The following is an 18,157-nucleotide window of genomic DNA, read 5'->3' as shown; positions in this document are numbered from 1 at the left end:
TGAGGAATGGGAACTGACTCTGAAGACTGAAAAATGGGATTTGGCTAAGAGGGCTTCATAAATCAGTTCAGACCAGTGTGTCCTTTATCTCTCACATTGTGTTCACCTCCAAAATAAAGCTTCTTTTTTATGAAAAGCTCAGGGAAACCTGTGTCTGACCCTCATTCCTACAAGGACTGCTGTATGGAGCTTCTTCAGAAAATAGGCTGATAGAGAAAACAGAGCAATGATACCTTTATTTTTCCTTCAAGATTGCTAGTTGGAGGGACACAGAAGAAAATAGACAAGACATAAATCAAAACTAATGAAATAAGCTTATTGCCTTGACTGCTGGAATGAATCTAGCTTCTGTTGCTGAGAGTTATTCTGCATCTGATGCCAGAACTGGGATTGCTGTGCTGGGGTTCACAACACTTGTGAAAACCTACACAAGAGGACACTTTGTGCACAGCAGTGCTCAGGTTCCTTGTATCCTGACTTGTTGAGGAAAAGGGTCTGAAGTAGATACTCAGAGGGAGAAAATGTTGGCAGATTCCTGCCGGTATAAAGCAGACCCATCCCTTTATGGCTGTTGAACACCTGAAGTGGCAGTTGTCAACATGACTGAACGAATGCTGGCAATGATCACCAGGCCGTGAAAAAGTAAACCCTGCAATGTAAAGCATTAAGAATGCAATAATTTCCACCTCTTAAAAGCAGGTCTCTAAAATGCTTTTATGCTCACTTGTCTTTCTCCTTAAACTGTGACTTTTGCTGCATTATTTACTTTCAAGGCGTAGGGCAAGTAGTAGGATTATGGAGAAGTATAAATTACCATGACACAGTAAGGGTCTGGAGACTCAGTGATAACACTTGGTAGTGCTTCCTCAATGCTCTGGTTAATGTTTACCTGTGGCAAAGGAACTATTTAGTTGCTGATAACTTGGTCATAACTTTTGCTTTCAGTAGCAGAGCATGGTGTATTTGACGTGGTTTGAGAGGTTTTCTGAAGACACAAACCCAACTTTTGTATCAAGGTCAAACTCTTAGGAAACCTTCTTCTGTGGTGCTCGTTTTTGTCTCAGCTTGTTGAAAATGGCGGGTGTAAGCAGCTGCATGAAGTATTCCATGTTCATCTTCAACTTTTTATTTTGGGTAAGTTCATGTTTAAACTGTTATTAGTGATGTATAAAATGTGTTCACCATTATTTGAATGCCGCAGTTAAAGGAATTGTAAAGAAAATAGAGCATAAGTGGAACCAGAGTATGATTCTAAACCAGGGAGGGGAGAATATGTTTTAACTGTTGCCCTTCCCTTTGTCTTTTTCCTTCTAAATACCTTTCCTTACATATTCAAAAGTAGACAAACCAGAAGTCTGTCTCCCTGTTCATATTGTGCCCCTCATGTCAAGGGACATTACTCTTCTCAGAAGATAACAGACTGTCCGCTTACAGTTCTCTTCCTTTTATTGTCTGCCTCTTGTGTCCAAATGGTATGATCTTGAAAATGTAGTTGCAACAGAAGATATGGAAAATTTAGTAGATTTTTTAGCCTCCTAATTGATAAATGGTTTTCATATCTTTCTTGGTGCTTCTTTGCTTTACATTCAGTAGATAATTTGTTTTTGGTGGTGGACAGTAAATGTTTGTAAGATGGTATGAGCTGGCAGTATCACCAATAGCTGTATCAAGGACGATAGAGAACGGGGCAGCAGGCAGATTTCTAGGTGTTATTTGAACCGTATTTGTCTATTTATAACATCTCAGCTGGTTTGCAAGAATTTCAGGTCCTGGAAGCTCTGGAAAGGTTTGAATTAAAGAACATTTCTCTCATGCTTCAACCTCACTGTCTGGTTTCCTGACAGAGATTTGTCAGGTTCACCAGAGGTTCACTGAAACCAGAAGTGGAACTACTAGCCACATTATGGGCTTTGCCTCAAGAGATTTTTTACAAGTGGAAAGGTGATACCATTCAAAAGGGACCACAAACAGTAGCCCTGGAAAATTTGTGGCTAGCCAAAATGAGAAGAATTAGCAAAATTCTTTGATAGTTGTGGACCTTATAAAGAAATTCCTGACAGGCTGGCAAGGGTTTGGACTGTCTCCCCCATTTTCTCCCTCCACCTCTATCAAGGCAGATTGAAGATATCTGACATTTGTGTTGAAGTTTTTCTGCAACAATGCTTACAAAAATCCGTACATTTCTAAACTGGAATTCCTGCCCCTCAGGAAGTTTCTCCTGTTGTGGTTCGACCCCAGCCAGCAACCAAGTACCACACAGCCACTCACTCACTCTCTGACCAGTGGGAATGGGAAGAGAATCAGAAGAGTAAAAGATAGAAAACTCGTGAACTGAGATTAAGACAGTTTTGTAGGGAAAATAAAAGCCATGCATGCAAACAAAGAAAAAAACAAGGAATTAATTCAGTACTTCCCACGGGCAAACATGTGTTCAGGCACCTCCAGGAGAGGGGGACCCCATCATGTGTGACAGTTACTTGGGAAGACAAATACCATCGCTCCAGACATCCCCCCTTTCTTCTTCTTCCCCCCATTTTATATGCTAAGCATGATGTCATATGGTATGGGATATCCCTTCGGTCAGGTGGGGTCACCTGTCCTGACCACGTCTCACATCTCTGTATTATCAACCCTGTGCTCAGCACAAATCAAAAACCCAGCCCCATACTGGCCAATATGAAGAAAATTAACTTTACCCCACCCAAACTCAGCACACCTGTTCACATTCATCCGTATTTACTGTAAGCTAAAACAGGGGCAAATGCCTCAGACTAGCATTAGAAAAGTTCCAAACTACTTCTGAAATGAGCATTTGAACAATGCCCCATGCCTCCAGCACTGGTGGTTTCCTAGGGATTAAAAGAAAGGGGTGTGATCCTGGGGGAGTCTTGAAAGAAGCAACTTTCCATCTTTATGCCAAAGGTGGAAAATCCATACTCTAGTCTGAGGAAGAATATGCTGAGAGCATTTGCTTTTCATGTGACTGCCTGGATGGAAGAGACAAGGACAGGAATGTAGCTGTAGTTAATTATTTTAAGGGAAGGTATTCAGCACTATCACAACAGGGAAGAATGGAACAGAGTAGGACAGGCATGCAGCCATATTTAAATTTTTTAAAATAAGGTGTTTAGCACTATCAAGATTGGAAAGAACAGATGTGGTGCAAACAGGAATATGTGTTCAAGCAGTACGATGAAAGTGAATGCTTTGGTTCACATTCCAGTCTCTAATTCCTGGAAATCATTAAATTGCTGATGTAAGGTAGAGGGAGCAGTGATTACTCCACATCCCTTAGTCCCACAACTGCTCTCTCTAGTGCACAAAGCAGTTGACAAGTGGAAAATTACAGATAGTGGGAAATGAAGGTTAGTTTAACCTTAACTAGATAAGAACGGCAGTTGCATATTTACCTGGTGTCCTTTCGCTTCACACCCTTTGCAATCTTCTGGGAGTGTCCCCTCTTACAAGGGGACACTCAGGAACGGCCTTCCTAGCCTTCTGGTGCCTTTTTCTAAGCAGCTGTTACAGCATCACACTAAGTGTATAAGCCCTGGAATAGTCTAAGATAGCTCTGCAAAGTGACTATGGCTTCACTACATGACGTGTCCCCTGGTAATCTAGAGCCCCATAAGCCCCATGCTGGGCTCCATCATATAAATAGAGTTTTGCATCTTCCCAGTTTGGTGAAACATAGCTGACCATGGGTTTTTTAAGACCTGTGCTTTGGAGCTGGGTGCCTATATGAAGCTTCTAATAGTCCTTAAATTAATCCTTGTCACTTTTGTACATTAAACCTGACCCATATTAAAATATATATACTCCTTACTAAAATTTTGATTTATAAGTGATGTTTCTTCTTTTCCATGGAGGAAATAGATATTGTAGTATTACCATCTGATTGGTAAGTTCCTGTACATTTAGCTATATTTACTTTTCCTACTGTGCTGTGTTTTTATGGGAGGTCCTATGTAAGAAAAAAGGCAGTGTACCAAATTCTGTTTGGATTTGTAGCAATGGATGCATCAGTGGAAATTTTCACGTTAGTGAGCCCATGTTATCTGATGGATAGCCACATTGCTTACACAGTGCTGCTGAATGAGACCCAAAAGTAGAGTCCTATGATACAATCAGTTTCTAGGCAGATTCAGTGGGATTCTCAAGGTTTCACTGGGAGTTCTAGTTAAATTTGATAACATTTTATAGCTGTCATTGATTGTATAGCTTTCCTTTTCATGTTTAAAATGTACTTACAGGAGCTTTACTTAGAGTAGGAAAATATGTGGTACTCATGTCTAAGTGCTGGCTCTGTTCCATATTAAATAATCTGCTGAAGTCATTATGGTCTTTGATGCTGAATATTATATGCAAACTTTTGAGGGGAAGGTATTTTTAAAGAAAAATTATCTAAAAGACATAAAAATAATTATTTTAATTTTAAAAGGTTAAGAATAGTCCCAGCCTTCATGGGAAACTCATAACAACATTTCAGGACAATTTATGACTTCACTATTAATGGCATACAAGAAGATAATTCTAAATATGACTAGTCTCTGGTCCTCAGTGATCTCTCTTTCCTACCAATTGTCTCAGTAGGCACAATACTGATTCCTCATTAGCCTCTTAATTACCTGTCTACAACATCTAATAAAGAGAAATTCTGTGTAAGAATCATGATGGACAAGGCTAGGAATAGGGTGACTGTTGCACAGTGGAACAGCACCTCGATGATCAATGAAACAGGAGCTCAATTAGTAGTGAGGGAATGTATCTGTACCTGGGATTCATCTTCGCTGACTTCAGCATCTTAAAGCAAGTCATGCTGGTCTAACATTCATATGTACATGACCAAGTATGGTTGTTTTCTGTAAAAATATAACGGAAATAATTACTTCTGGCATTTTACGAGGACTATTCTAAGGATTGGAGATGGCCAGATACTGCTGCATTGGAAACAGCAGAAAGACTTTATTTAGAACTTTTCCTGGTAGTTTTACCATAGAGAATATGTCTCTAGATATGTGTCCTGAATAAATCTAGAAACAACATTTATGCAAACATCCCTTATCAAATCCTATGTTCCCATTATACAAGAAACAACATTCTTTACAGACGTTATATACGTACAATAGCAATTTATATTCCCCTTGCATCTGACAGAATTTCTGGGTGCTTCCCAACCACATGCATAAATCATCAAAGAAATGTGTAGTCTTCTGAGGCAGAAACATCAGGGATTTGGTGCATACCTGAAGATCCAAATTTTCCTGGATATGAATCAATATTCTATGCTCCAGCAATTCATGCTTCTTTCACTTTGCCAAACAAATGATTTCAGAAGTTTAGACAGCATCTGGTGCAATTTGGATATTGAACATTAGTCAAAAATTGCTGACTTTTCTAACTTGCCTTTGTTTTCTCCTGCAGTTGTGTGGTTCCATTATTTTGGGAGTCTCCATATGGATACGTGTTAGTAAAGATGCTCAGCAGGTAAATGCATGCAGTCATACCAGCACCATGTAAAATGTGGAAGCTACTACATACACTTTAATTTACCATCTTCATTTCCAAAAATTTTCTATGTTTTTGTTGAGGTGGTTTGTGTGGGTAAAGATTAATGCATTTTATGACGTTAAGATTAAACAATATGGTGCAGGTAGTCAGATAAAGTAATTGATGCAAACAGAGATATGTGACTACAAGAAGTGTCTGCTAGTGTTATTAATGTAGTTTCATGCAGATGCATACAGATTTCTGTTTGAAAGCATGTGTCTCTCTCCCCTAATGGAAACTAATGATGTTACTGATTTCAGTGTTAGAATAATGAGGAGCTATGCAGCTCATAGGTTCTCAATGTTTTTCCCTATTAGAATATATAGTCATATATATTCCTAGGGTTTCTTCATATATTTGTAGGGGATATTTTTACCTTTCAATAACACAATTCTTATTTTCTTAGTAACTGCAACTTTGAAAGGGAGCAAGGATTTTTCTCTTCTGTTTTCAACAGCTCCTTAAAAACACCTTATCCTTCTTCCCTCATATTTATATAGAAAGAATTTTAGTTACCAAAAAACCTTTACTTAGAATTCATAGAATTATAGCATCAACCAGGTTGGAAAGGACCTCTCAGATCATCAAGTCCAACTCTTGATCCACTATTGCTGTGGTTATGAGATCATAGCACTCAGTGCCACATCCAGTTTCTTCTTAAAAACCTCCAGGAACAGAGAATCCACCACTTCCCTGGGCAGCCCATTCCAATGTCTTATTACCCCCTCTGTAAAGAATTTCTTCCTAATATCCAACCTAAACCTCCCCTGGCACAGCTAGTGTTGTCCTACTGCTGGTTGCCTGGCAGAGGAGACCAACGCCTACCTGGCTACAACCTCCTTTCTGGGAGTTACAGAGAGTGATGAGGTCTCTCCTGAACCTCCTCTTCTCCAGGCTAAACAACCCCAGCTTACTCAGCCTCTCCTCACAGGACTTGTGTTCGAGTCCGTTCACCAGCCTGCTTGCTCTTCTCTGAAACTGCTCCAGCACCTCAATATTCTTCCTGAACTGAGGGGCCCAGAACTGGACACATTAAAATGTCCTGACAGCCCTCCTAGAGGGGAGAAGAGTCCATGAGCTCCCCTCCTGAATTTTTTTATAAGGGTTATTAAATTATTTCAGACTTTATGACTTTATTTTCTTCAAAGCTAGGGAAAATACAATTTTTGAGGAGCCCTTGGTATTGCAGACGTGCAGCAGAGGTTGGTCCTGTTGGTGCAAAGGCCCTTTGCTCCCCTGGGCCCTTTTGTCCAGTGTGCACCCAGTGCCACTTACTCTAAGGTTTAAGCAGTATATTCCTTCATGTGAATTCGGGCATATTAATAGAAATTCGGGGCAATTAATAGAAATACAAATTAATTGGAAAATTTAACTTTTATTCTTCTATTTTCAAAAAGGTTTTCTGGCCATAAAAGTGAAAAAATGGCCTGATGGGAGATGGAAACATTGCTTTCAGCTTTCAGTTTGAGGCTTTAGTATAGATTAAGTTGCAATTCTTCAGATCACTGCCCTGCTGCTCTAGCACAGTCCATCAGTTAAGAATAATAGTTTTTAAGTCAGTATTTTCCCATCTCGTAATAAAAAGATGGTGGAGATAAGAAAATAGCTTTATATATCTCTTGCCATTTGGCTGACTGTCGCATTTAGCCAGTCCCAGATGTCTCATGACTGGTAGGGGATGGATGCAAGAGAACTTGGTTCATGACATTGTGTCATTGGATAAATTAAGTCATGGTGGAAAGCTCTGCCATTCTGTCCTGTGGAAAAGGAAGAATGACAACTTTCACTCCTCAATCAGTATTTTTCTAGAAGCTAAAGTTGCCATACTTGGTAGTTGACAGTCTCTAATATGATGCCTCAGATGGTAAAATGGAGCTTGGAAAACCACAACCACTATTATCCTTTCTTATTTTTTGAGAGATTTCCTATTCAGAAAAGCATACTTAAATGTGTGACAAAATGCTTTCCTGAAGTGACACTTAGTACTCCCCAAAAACCTGTGAATTAAAAGTACGGACCAAAATTGAAAGAATTTTCTCACATTTTTGCTTCCAGGCAGGGAAAGTTCTCATTCAAAACCAATGTATATTTCTCCTGAGTAATAATTGAGCAGAGCATAAGGATTTGGCTGTAGATGAATAGAGCTTTCTAAGAATAAATAACAGGAGGTTCAGTCCAACTTGGAAGGGGAAAGAACAACACATTCTTCAAATTATACTTGTCTATATACCTTTGCAATTATCAGAAGATAAATGTGACAACTTCCAGACATTTTTGCTAATCTTGGCACCAGTCACACTGGAAAATATTCTTTGAACATTTTCCTCTCTTTTGGCCTTTGGCCTTAGTCAGTCCTGTGGGAACTGAATAATTTGATATTTTATAATATTGAGGTATATGAATTGTTTAGTGAATGGCCCACACATCAAAATAAAGTCCTCATCTATGAGGGTAATATTAGAGATCATGCCTGAGAAAAAAAGGAAAAATAAAAGCTCCTTTGGAAAATACACTTATTTCTCTAATATATCCAGCATTACTCTGAGAAGTGTTCTCTCAGGAACAGCCACGGAGTATGTTCCTGGCATTCTAATGACAAACAGAGGTTTTGTTTCTTTAGCATTTGGTTAATGTAGGAGACGATTTGAGATAATCAAATTTGCTACTTCCAGTAAAAAGCAAAGATTCATCAACTGAAAGCCAACTGAAAACCACTTTAAAGACAAGACATATTTATTTACTCTGTGAAGCTGACTTTCATCTTGAGCAGAAACAAAGGTTGTGAAAAGCCAGGTTCTATTGAGCTCTCCAATAAAATGCTTAAGGTAGCATTAGAGCTTTGTTTATTTATGAATTTCTCTGTGGTTGCCAAACTGTTTACTTATCAGTTATGAAGTGATTCTCTTGTTTTGGGGAATACAGATGTTTTTAGGAGGACCTTTTCTTGTAGCTGAAACATTTTTTTCCTCTCATTTCAGGAGCTGGAGATAGACAGCAGCCTGTTTGCAGGCGTTGATCTGCTGATAGCCGTGGGCTCCATCATTATGGTCCTTGGGTTTCTGGGGTGCTGTGGTGCTGTAAAGGAGAGCCGGTGCATGCTGCTTTTGGTAGGAAAGAGAAACGTTTGTCTACCTTTAACAGGCCACAGCTACGTTTGATGGATAAAGTCCTTGCAAGTAGTATCAAATGAGGATGGGAGCCTTTTAGTTTAACCAAAAGCATTTTTATGATCATGTGTTATCATTGCTTATCTTGAGCTTGAGCCTCTTCTGAATTCTAGCGTGGTAAAAATGGTGGGTGGTCTCATCAAAAAATGACAGGGTCCAGAGAGACTTGAGCTTTTTTTCCATCCATCCATCCATCCATCCATCCATCCATCCATCCGTCACAAAAGTTGCCTCCATTAATCCTTCCCCATTACCTATCCCATTTAATTTCATGAATTCCCAGTTGCTCCCTTTGCTGGTCCACCTAGAATATCCTCCTGTGTCCTCCTGACCTGACAACTTTCACATACACGCTGTCCATCTCGGCACCTCTCTGGTGTGCACCTTGTTTTCATCATCAGCTGAGCATGCTCTGTCTCGAGCACCCCATTTTCTTATTGCCAAAGAAGAAATAACTGGAGCAGCTCTGACTGGAACTGCATTCTACCTATATGGTTATTCAAGCACATGAAAGACTAATGGTAGTTTAGAAGAAATTATGTCATCTTGGTTGAAAGTACTATAGTTTTCTCCCCCTTTTGTTTTTTTCTAGTTTTTTATTGGACTGCTTCTGATCCTGATTCTTCAGGTCACAGGAGGTATTTTAGGAGCAGTGTACAGATCTCAGGTACAGTATTATTCTATATTTTCATTGATGTCTTCCCAGAGTTTTATTTGTACCCCAAAAATAATAATATATTTTAACTTGCAGGCTGAAAAAGTCCTTGACGAGGCTTTAATGAGTAGTGCGAAAAAACTGCAAGGCTCCACACAAGATTCTAAAGCATTTCAGGAGAAGTTCCAGAAATTTGAGAGAGAGGTAATTAAAAAGCAATAAAGGGCGGGGGTTGTTGCTGTCTGTTCCATCTCTGGCATTGGTCTCTGCTTCATTTTTTGACTACTCTGCTGTAGATTTGAATTTTATTCCTTGGGAATGGGGAAGGGTCTGACTTAAAGGCAAGTTAAAACACTACAGAAGAGGCTTCTGTCTCTTGATATTTGGTCTTTCTGTAATGTTTTCTTTGTACAATAGTGTTTATAAGAGCTATGAAGCTATGAAGCAAGGACACACAACATGCAAGTGAGGCTGACAGTTAGCTAAGGTTTTTCATGAGAAGGCTGCCTGCTCCTTCATTATAGCTTTCCCTTCTGAAGGAATATTGATCTTTCACCATATCCCAAATAAGAACTATCCAGTACTCCTGAGGAAAGACTACGCCAGGGATGAGGAAAACTTCAGGAGTGTAGTAAATTTTGGAAAATCCTATTGTCATTAAATGACAAACCTTACTGTACGAGAAGGGGAAAGAAAATATGAAAAGAGGTTTGTTTTGATTGTACTTACACTTTTTCTGGCTCCCCCCAGCTGCAAGACTCCAGCAGATGGACACTTAATGCCAGCTTATTCCTAGGTGTCACACAGAGAATACCCTTGAATCTCACTGAAATCAATGACAGTGTAAAACCTTTCCCCTTCCACTAGCACACAGATCTGTACATTGACAGAATGCCTGCTGTTTGATTTATTTTTTTAGTCCCTAATGGGTGATGACTTTGATGGATAGACTTATAGATAATTCCTAAGTTCTTAAATACTGCTGCACGAAAGAAAAAGAAGAAAGAAACAATATTTAGGTGTCTTATGTTACTTCCACTTCTTCTTTCTCATTCCACCCCCAGTCTTGTCCTCTGCTTCTGACACAGCTTATTTCTTCTGATATAATAGGCAACTCCCTGGAGAGATGATTGAAGGATGAGCAAAATAAAAAGTCCCATAATTACTGTATTAATTTTCAAATAGACCAGGACTGGTTTGTTGTGTCCCACAGCCTTTGCTTTTATACAAAATTATGTGAACATTCCCAGCTGCTTTTTAAAAAAGGGAGGACCTCAAACCCAGGTCTGCACCCCTGAGCTTTAGTGGCTTGAATAAAGTGGAACATGAAGTGAAAGTGCACCTAGTTTAGGTTTCAAAAACCCCAAATTGAGCTCTTGTCTCCTCAGCCCATTTCTAATTTAAAGGGATAACGACAATTAAAGTGGTAATTTTTCTAGATTTCAGAGTTTTCTGTGCCTGAATTTTACATTTCCAGCCTGTTTTTTCAAGATGTGAAATGTGGATGTTATTGGAGCTGTTATTTACCTTCTGCAAGTACAACCTACAAAAAGAAGACTTGATTCTCAAAAAATACTATACTATACTATACCCAGTGTTGTTCTATATTCCAATTCCATTCTGCCATTGACAATTTTGGGTTTGTTTGTTTTTTTGTGTGTGTGTGTTTTTGTTGTTGTTGTTGTTGTTTTGTTTTGTTTTGTTTTAACTTGTTCACTTTCATTCCTATAACTAGTATGGAAATCACAGAATCACAGAATATTCAGAGTTGGAAGGAACCCACAAGGATCACTGAGCCCAACTCTTAGCCTTGCACAGGACCATCCCCAAGAGTCACACCAAATGTAAAGGGTGGTTGCGACATACCATTTTGGGTCAACTTCCACATGATAAAAGATGAAAGAAAATTTGTCCTTCGTTGTTCCTCTCAGCTCTCTCACCTACTGTCCTCAAACTGAAAATCACTACTTTTTTCCTTCATCTCCCCATTTCCTCCTTTCTTTCAGAACCAGTGCTGTGGATTGCTGAATGGACCTAAAGACTGGGGAGACAATTTTAAAAACCCTTCCGGTAGCTATAAAATCTGTCAGTGTGAACTAGAGAAGCCATCACAAGACGTTTGCACTGACTTTGAAGGCAGACTGATCTATAAAACGGTAAGAAAAATGTAATGTTCCATCTTCTTTGCAAAAAACAAAGTTTTAGCCCAAGGTTGTCTTTGGTGACTGGCATACTCAGCAGTTCTGTATCTGTCCAAAAGAGTAAAGTTTTGTTTAATTTTCTTTACCCAGATGCCTCTGTGCCATTTGTCAAAAAATTACTGTGAATACATGAAATACTCTGCTCCTCCCTCTTCCTGGGTTTCCTCAATAGTCTGCATAGTTACTACTGGTGAAAACTATTATGGCTTTGAGGCCAGGATGTACCTCTGGGTCAGAGTAGCATGTCAGCTACCCTTTGGCTCTCATTCCTACCTCAGAAGGTTATATTCCCACCCAGGCTCATTCTGGTAGTAGATATGTTGACTCAGAGATTTTCAAACTGCTAAGGGATATTGAAAAATGAGCTCATTAAATGCAAGACCTTTGGAGTTTTATAACCTTTAATAAAAAAACCCATGCTCATTTTGCAGGATCTGCTGGAAAGAAACCTTACATGTTATAGGCTTCATGGCAACATACTTAAAATGTGATTTCTTACAACTACAGCCTTTTGAAAACCTTGTAACAATTAGTAAGACAAAAATATCTGATGACAGGCAACAAGAAAGCATACTAAAAAATTGGTAGGTGGACAGTGAAGATCTCAACTAGTTCATTTCATTTTCAAGGAAACTCAGGTTCTATGCATATGTAAAAAAAAAATAAGGAAAAAAAAGGTTCACAAAATAATTTAATTTTTAAGATGCTAGTAGTGCAAAGTTTGCCAGTGTGCATCAACCATAATGCTGACATTAGCTGATGTCCATTCTGGTTGTACCATGCTGTAAATGCACAGCTCTTTAGTCAGGTTCTGCCTGAACAGCACTTTCCTTCCTGTATAGTCCCACAGAAGCAAATACTATTTTAAAGCAAAGGAACAGTCTGATTAAGTAGAGGATGCCAGAACACAATCTGGAAACAAGATGTATACAGAGAGGCTGTTTTGGCCACATTTTTGGCCTTGGGCAAACCCTCAAAAGATACATGAGAAGCCATCACTGAAATTCGGCAGGTGCAAGATGTTGTTCACATGAACTCAAAGATTTCATAGTGATGTGAGATGCTAGTAGAGACATCCAACTCTTGTGATCTGTGAAAAAAAAATTTGAAGGTCAGTGCAATTCTGAGTCAGCTTAAATGAGAGCATTTTTTAGATGAACAAGAAGACACGGGTCTTCTATTTTGAGGGAGGAAATACGGTGAAATAATATAACTATATTCAGGGGGAAGGTAGTTGTAGTGCTGTAGCAGTAATGTGATTTTGATGAATTTAAGCTGTACTGGGGTTTCATTACAGTGTGCAGAAGCATTGTCAATGCCTGGAGAAGATGTAGTTATTATAACAAATGTATGCATATATTCAAAAGGAGAGTAGTTTTGCATAGAACTTCAGTTATGATCACTCTCTTCCTTCCACCCCCAGCTCAAGACCATAAAACATTTGACAAAATTAATTTTTAAGCCCGTTTTTGTAACCAAATATTTTTAGTTGAGCCTGACTCTAATAATAAGCCTTCAAGTTTCAAATCCAAAGATCAGATTGGTGGGAAACTGAAGTTCTCTTTCAGATCTGGTCATGGCTGCACTGGCTCTTTCCTAGCAGTGAATAGTTATGAAGTGAAAGTAAGAAGAAACACTTCTTTCCTTGTTAACTGAAAATCATGCAAACATTAGGCATTACAGTTGTCTTTGTTTGAAACTTTATCTTTTTATGGTCAGCTACTAAATTAATCTTCATATTTGGGAAGGCGATGACTCGGTGTCTTTCTCAGAGCATAAGATAGCTGTGTTCTTTGTTTTCATTAGCAACAAATAGCCTTTCTTTAACAGTGAGTTAAAGACAGAAACCATGGGAGAGTTGTTTTAGCAGATGCATTCCTAGTATTAGGATAATATTAGGATAATATTGCTTACCTGTAATTAATAATTTTGTCTTATTTTCAGCCTTGTGGAGAAGTGATTGTCAAATACATTAAAGATCATCTGGTCATAATTATGGGGATCGCCTTTGGACTGGCTGTTATTGAGGTATGAGAATACACCATTAAAGTATTTAGTAGCCAATAAGTAATATGTTCTTCTTAGAAATACATTGGAAAAGGGATTAAAACACCTGGCTTGCTCAATTAATAGACAAGGGAAAACCACCTCTCACCTTTTCTATAAATCTTACTGTTATTTCATATAAACAATATATGGCTGCTGTGCTATGAACTTCAGGTGAGATCAGACCACCCTGCTGCCTGTGCAAGCTTATCACATGGGAATTTTTCTGCAAAAAATTGACAGTCCTGGAGCCAGGCTGTGCCTTCACAGAGAGCCCTGTGGACAGAGGGGCATGTGCATATATATAGCTCCAGAAGACATGAGGCAGAATAGCCAGACTTTTCCTCTTCTTTCTCTTCTTCTTGTGAGGAAAAACTCATCTCCTAAGAAAACTTAGTCCCTAAACTACATATTCACATCATGGAGAAATTGTAGAACTAAATTATAATTCGGAGGCATACTTTAGCCGTCAAGGTGGTCCATGAATGTGTCTGAGTGCCCACCTGTGACGCTCCATGTATTCCTGTGTGTAAAAAAATTCAGAGTATGTGAACTGTTTATTTTAATTGCCTCATCATACACTGAAGAATAGCATGCAAGATTTTCTCTGAAGAGAGGAGGAAAATAGGTGAGGTTATCCAGTCAGCTACTTGATTTGGATTTGGAGAAAATGACAAAGAAATGGGATTTCATCATGTTGCTTTCTTTGGTAATTTATTTTCCTTTTCATTCTTCCTCCTTGGTTTATCTCCTTCCCCACTCCCAACCAGTGAATGTTTGAGGGGAAAAGCAGAAATGACAAAGATTGCTGTGCAGAATTCATTCTGTTATTCTACGCAAAAACTTCTTAATATCATTGGCAGAGGATTTCTCCTTGTGGTAGAAGAGTGGGCAAGAGCCCCAACTCAAAAATACATTTCCAGGAAAATAATAGTAAGCAGAGAAAAGTTAGCTAGCTGCAGCACTGGGAGGGAAAAGGCCACCAACTTCTTACTTGGCACAGACTTCATGGCATTTAAAAAGCTGTATGTGGCAGGTCAGGTCTCTCACTCATATGCTGGCTTTGGGGAAAAATAGGTGAAATACACAAATGTTAAAAAACCTTAAAAATATAATAAAATTGTAAAATTGCATCTGTATTCCTAAGGCAAGTTATAAGTCACTTTGCTCTAGTTACTGCAGTTACGTGAGTTGTAGCCTTCAGTTCATTGCCCATCATTCTTTCTTGTTCTCCAGTTGACATTTTGTGTGGTGGCTGCCTCTCCCAGTCATAAAAGGATTAAAACCCAACATGAATAAACAATATGAGCCTCAGCTGGTACAAATTGCCAGCTGGCAATTTATACTTGATAAACATTTAGCCTTTTCAAATATATTAACTTATTATGACTTCTCAAGCAATTGCAAATCAAAGGTCACACACTTAACAACCTCTCTGCTCTGGAAAGCCCCAGATAAAAAGAAGCACTCTTCCCCTCTCTGTCTGCTCCATTATACCACTTGTGGACTGTTACTGGTTTCAGCTCACCCTACTAGTGGAAATGATACCGAAAAGAAGGGCCCAGTTTCACTTGGGCGCAAGTGAAAATATGAGCATGCTCTGTCAGTTTATTCCAGCTGTGAGTCCATCCCCTTGTCTTAGCTGCACCCCTGTGTTACATATGATCTTCTCTACCTCTTCCTTAAGTAAATTAAGTATGCCAGTGTTCATGTCTTCATAAATCTCAGTTGGATGCTTTCCAATTTTGTGGAACACCTTCACAGACCGGCCAATTCTAAATCTGGAAGGAAACTTTCTGACGTTCTGATCTCACCAGCTGTCTGTCACAGGCTGTGGAATTTCACCCAGTAATTCCCACCACAGAAGGTGACCCTAATGAATTTTCTATTCTAAGTAACAGCTTCTTCAGTGGAATCAGTGTTCCTATCTCAAATCTATTACTGATGAATATAAAATATTACTTCCATGACAATTTGTAACTCAAAATGATGGGGTATGTGTATAAATGTGTACCTGTATACAATAGGCACATGTATATGTATACCTGTAGCCATAATACTTTGCACATATATTTACAAAAAAAGAGAGTGACAGTGGAAAAGAAGAAAGATTTCAAAGGGAAATGACCCTTAGAATACACAGTGAAAGTTCCTCTAACTTTATTAGAAAAGAAAATACTCAATTTTTGTCTGAATTTCTTGAACTTCTAAGTAATTGCTACTCTTTTCAGCTAACAACTGCATTTTAAACCCCCAGAACTACAGGGTTTTCCCAACCACAGAGGCAATCCATCTTTTAAACAAATGAAACTTCTCCATCACATTTGCAGTCTTACCTATGGTACATACTGACTTGATTAAAATGGCTCTATTCTGTAGTCATGTTCTTTAAGAGTTACATCGGAAAAGATCTTCTGCATAGCAGATTTAGCCTACATGTAAATCTAAGACATTTGCAAACAAAATATTCTCACTGTGTATCAGTTGTATCCAGGGATTTCCAGAACAGCCAAGTAATACCAGAAATGTCTTTGTTTTCCAGATTCTTGGTTTGGTGTTTTCTATGAGCCTCTACTGCCAGATCCAGAGAAAATGAAACTGTGGAAGTGACAGAATGACATCACCAGCCAAATAGAAACAGTTCTAGATAGAAGGATATTTGGCTTGTGACATTCAGACAACTATACACATGATCCAGGCAGCTGTTCTGATGCAAACAGCAGCCTTGCACATGTGGATACTTCACAATTTTCAAAATGACCTCTTTATTCTTCATAAGGCTTAATTATGTGAATACGAGTTTTAATTTGCAATAAACATGTTTGTTTATGTTTCTGAGGTGTTTATTTTGTCCAAAGACAGCATTTAAGTCACGTTGAGATTCCGAGTTCACCATGCAGTGTGCCTACAGAGGTGTTACACCACCCTTAGCAGCGTCACCGTAAACAGCTGCAAATCATCATGCAGTGGCTGACTGCTCTGGGGAACTCAGGCCCCCAGGCAACTTTGCTTGTGGGTCAAGGCATTTTCATCAAGAGAGTCACAGCTCAGTTTGACATTTGATATTGTCAGTGTTTTGTTACTTGTGAGAAGTCCAGGGACTAACTTGCATCCAAATAGGAAAGCTGTGTTTCATTTCAGGGATGTTTAAATAAGTGTAGCAAATGAGATGGTGACCCTCAAGTCCAAATGATGCTTAGGTGGCATGCATGAGCTGGATTTGGTGGCACCTCTTTTACCAGTAAGCATCAATGGTGAAAACCAAGCCCAAGTGGAGACAAGCTGTATGCAGAAGTCATGTGGGTGAGGCTTCACCTGGAGCAGCTCAGGTGAGCCATGGGCTTCACAGCAGTGAGTGGACTAACACAGGACACACAGCAGCAGCCATATAAAGCCTGTCTGCCTTTGAACTGACTAGTGTGTGCAAGTGTTGGGGCCCTGAGGTGCTTACAGCCCTGACTGTCCCTGTCCATTGCCCTGGGGTTCCCCCAACACTGCACATGGCCCAGGACCCCATGTCAACCTCCTGGGCTGGTTGACCCCTGCCTCACTGATGTCGTGGCAGGGCTGGTCTCCAGCTCCCTTGCCTAGCCATGGGGTCCCACCAAGCTAGGCCAACCCATGGGCCTGTGTCCTGGTCTGGCCTCGGCCAGGAAGTCCCTAGTGCCAGGGACTGCGGCCTCCATGGTGCACTCCCTGCTCCATTTCTGACTGGGATGGAGGGATGGGCCCTGCTGCCAGTCTCTGCCCTGCCTCTCCAGGGGAACGAAGTGCTGGTCTAGGTTGCTTCCTGACAGAAAGCAAATGGCATGAGGAAGAAGATTTTTTAAGATACAAAGATATCTGATTAAGCCCATGGGGACCTGGTGAGGTTTTCCACAGCATGCTGATGGCCTGCCTGCTCTGTGTTGGGTTGGGTGATTTCATCAGCCCCACTAGAAAACCATCTTCTTCTGTAGGAACAGCTTTCACAGAATCACAGAATATGCTGAGTTGGAAAGGACCCTCAAGGATCATCGAGTCCAATCATTAGCCCTGCACCCATTCCCAAGAGTAGCACCATGTGCCCAAGAGTATCAGACAAACACTTGAACTCTGCCAGGCTTGGTGCTGTGACCACTTCCATGGGGATCCTGTTCCGGACTCAACAACCCTTCGGGTGAAGAACGTTGTTCTAATATCTAACCCAAACCTCCCCTGACACAACTTCAGGCCATTCCCTTGGGTTATGTCACTGGTCACCACTGCCCCTCCTCCTCCCCTAACAAGGAAGTTGTAACTGCAGTGAGGTCTCGCCTCAGTCTCCTCTTGTCCAGGCTGAACAGACCAAGTGACCTCAGCTGCTCCTCACACGGTTTCCCTTCAAGACTCTTCACTATCTTCATTGCCCTCCTTTGGATACTCTCTAATATCTAATTATCTAATATCTAACAGCTTAATATCTTTCTTGCATTGCAGTGCCCAAAACTGCACACAATATTCGAGGTGAGGCCTCACCAGTGCAGGGCAGAGCAGAAAAATCACCCCCCTCGACTGCC

General features: G+C 39.9%; 1 protein-coding gene across 1 annotated transcript; it reads left to right on the top strand.

Annotated features, from left to right (window-relative positions):
- The first annotated feature begins 854 nt into the window (after positions 1–854).
- TSPAN8 (tetraspanin 8) lies at positions 855–16,454 on the top strand. Its single transcript, XM_050325001.1, has 8 exons — positions 855–1,134; positions 5,425–5,487; positions 8,529–8,657; positions 9,310–9,384; positions 9,469–9,576; positions 11,379–11,528; positions 13,518–13,601; positions 16,162–16,454. The coding sequence occupies exons 1-8, from the start codon at positions 1,075–1,077 to the stop codon at positions 16,213–16,215; spliced, it is 723 nt and encodes a 240-aa protein (XP_050180958.1). The 5' UTR covers positions 855–1,074; the 3' UTR covers positions 16,216–16,454.
- The last annotated feature ends 1,703 nt before the right edge of the window (positions 16,455–18,157 follow it).

Source organism: Myiozetetes cayanensis, unplaced genomic scaffold (assembly GCF_022539395.1).
Source record: "Myiozetetes cayanensis isolate MyiCay16 unplaced genomic scaffold, myiCay2020 scf3, whole genome shotgun sequence".
In the NCBI taxonomy this organism is placed as follows: Eukaryota; Metazoa; Chordata; class Aves; order Passeriformes; family Tyrannidae; genus Myiozetetes; species Myiozetetes cayanensis.
This window is presented reverse-complemented; position numbering and strand designations above follow the sequence as displayed.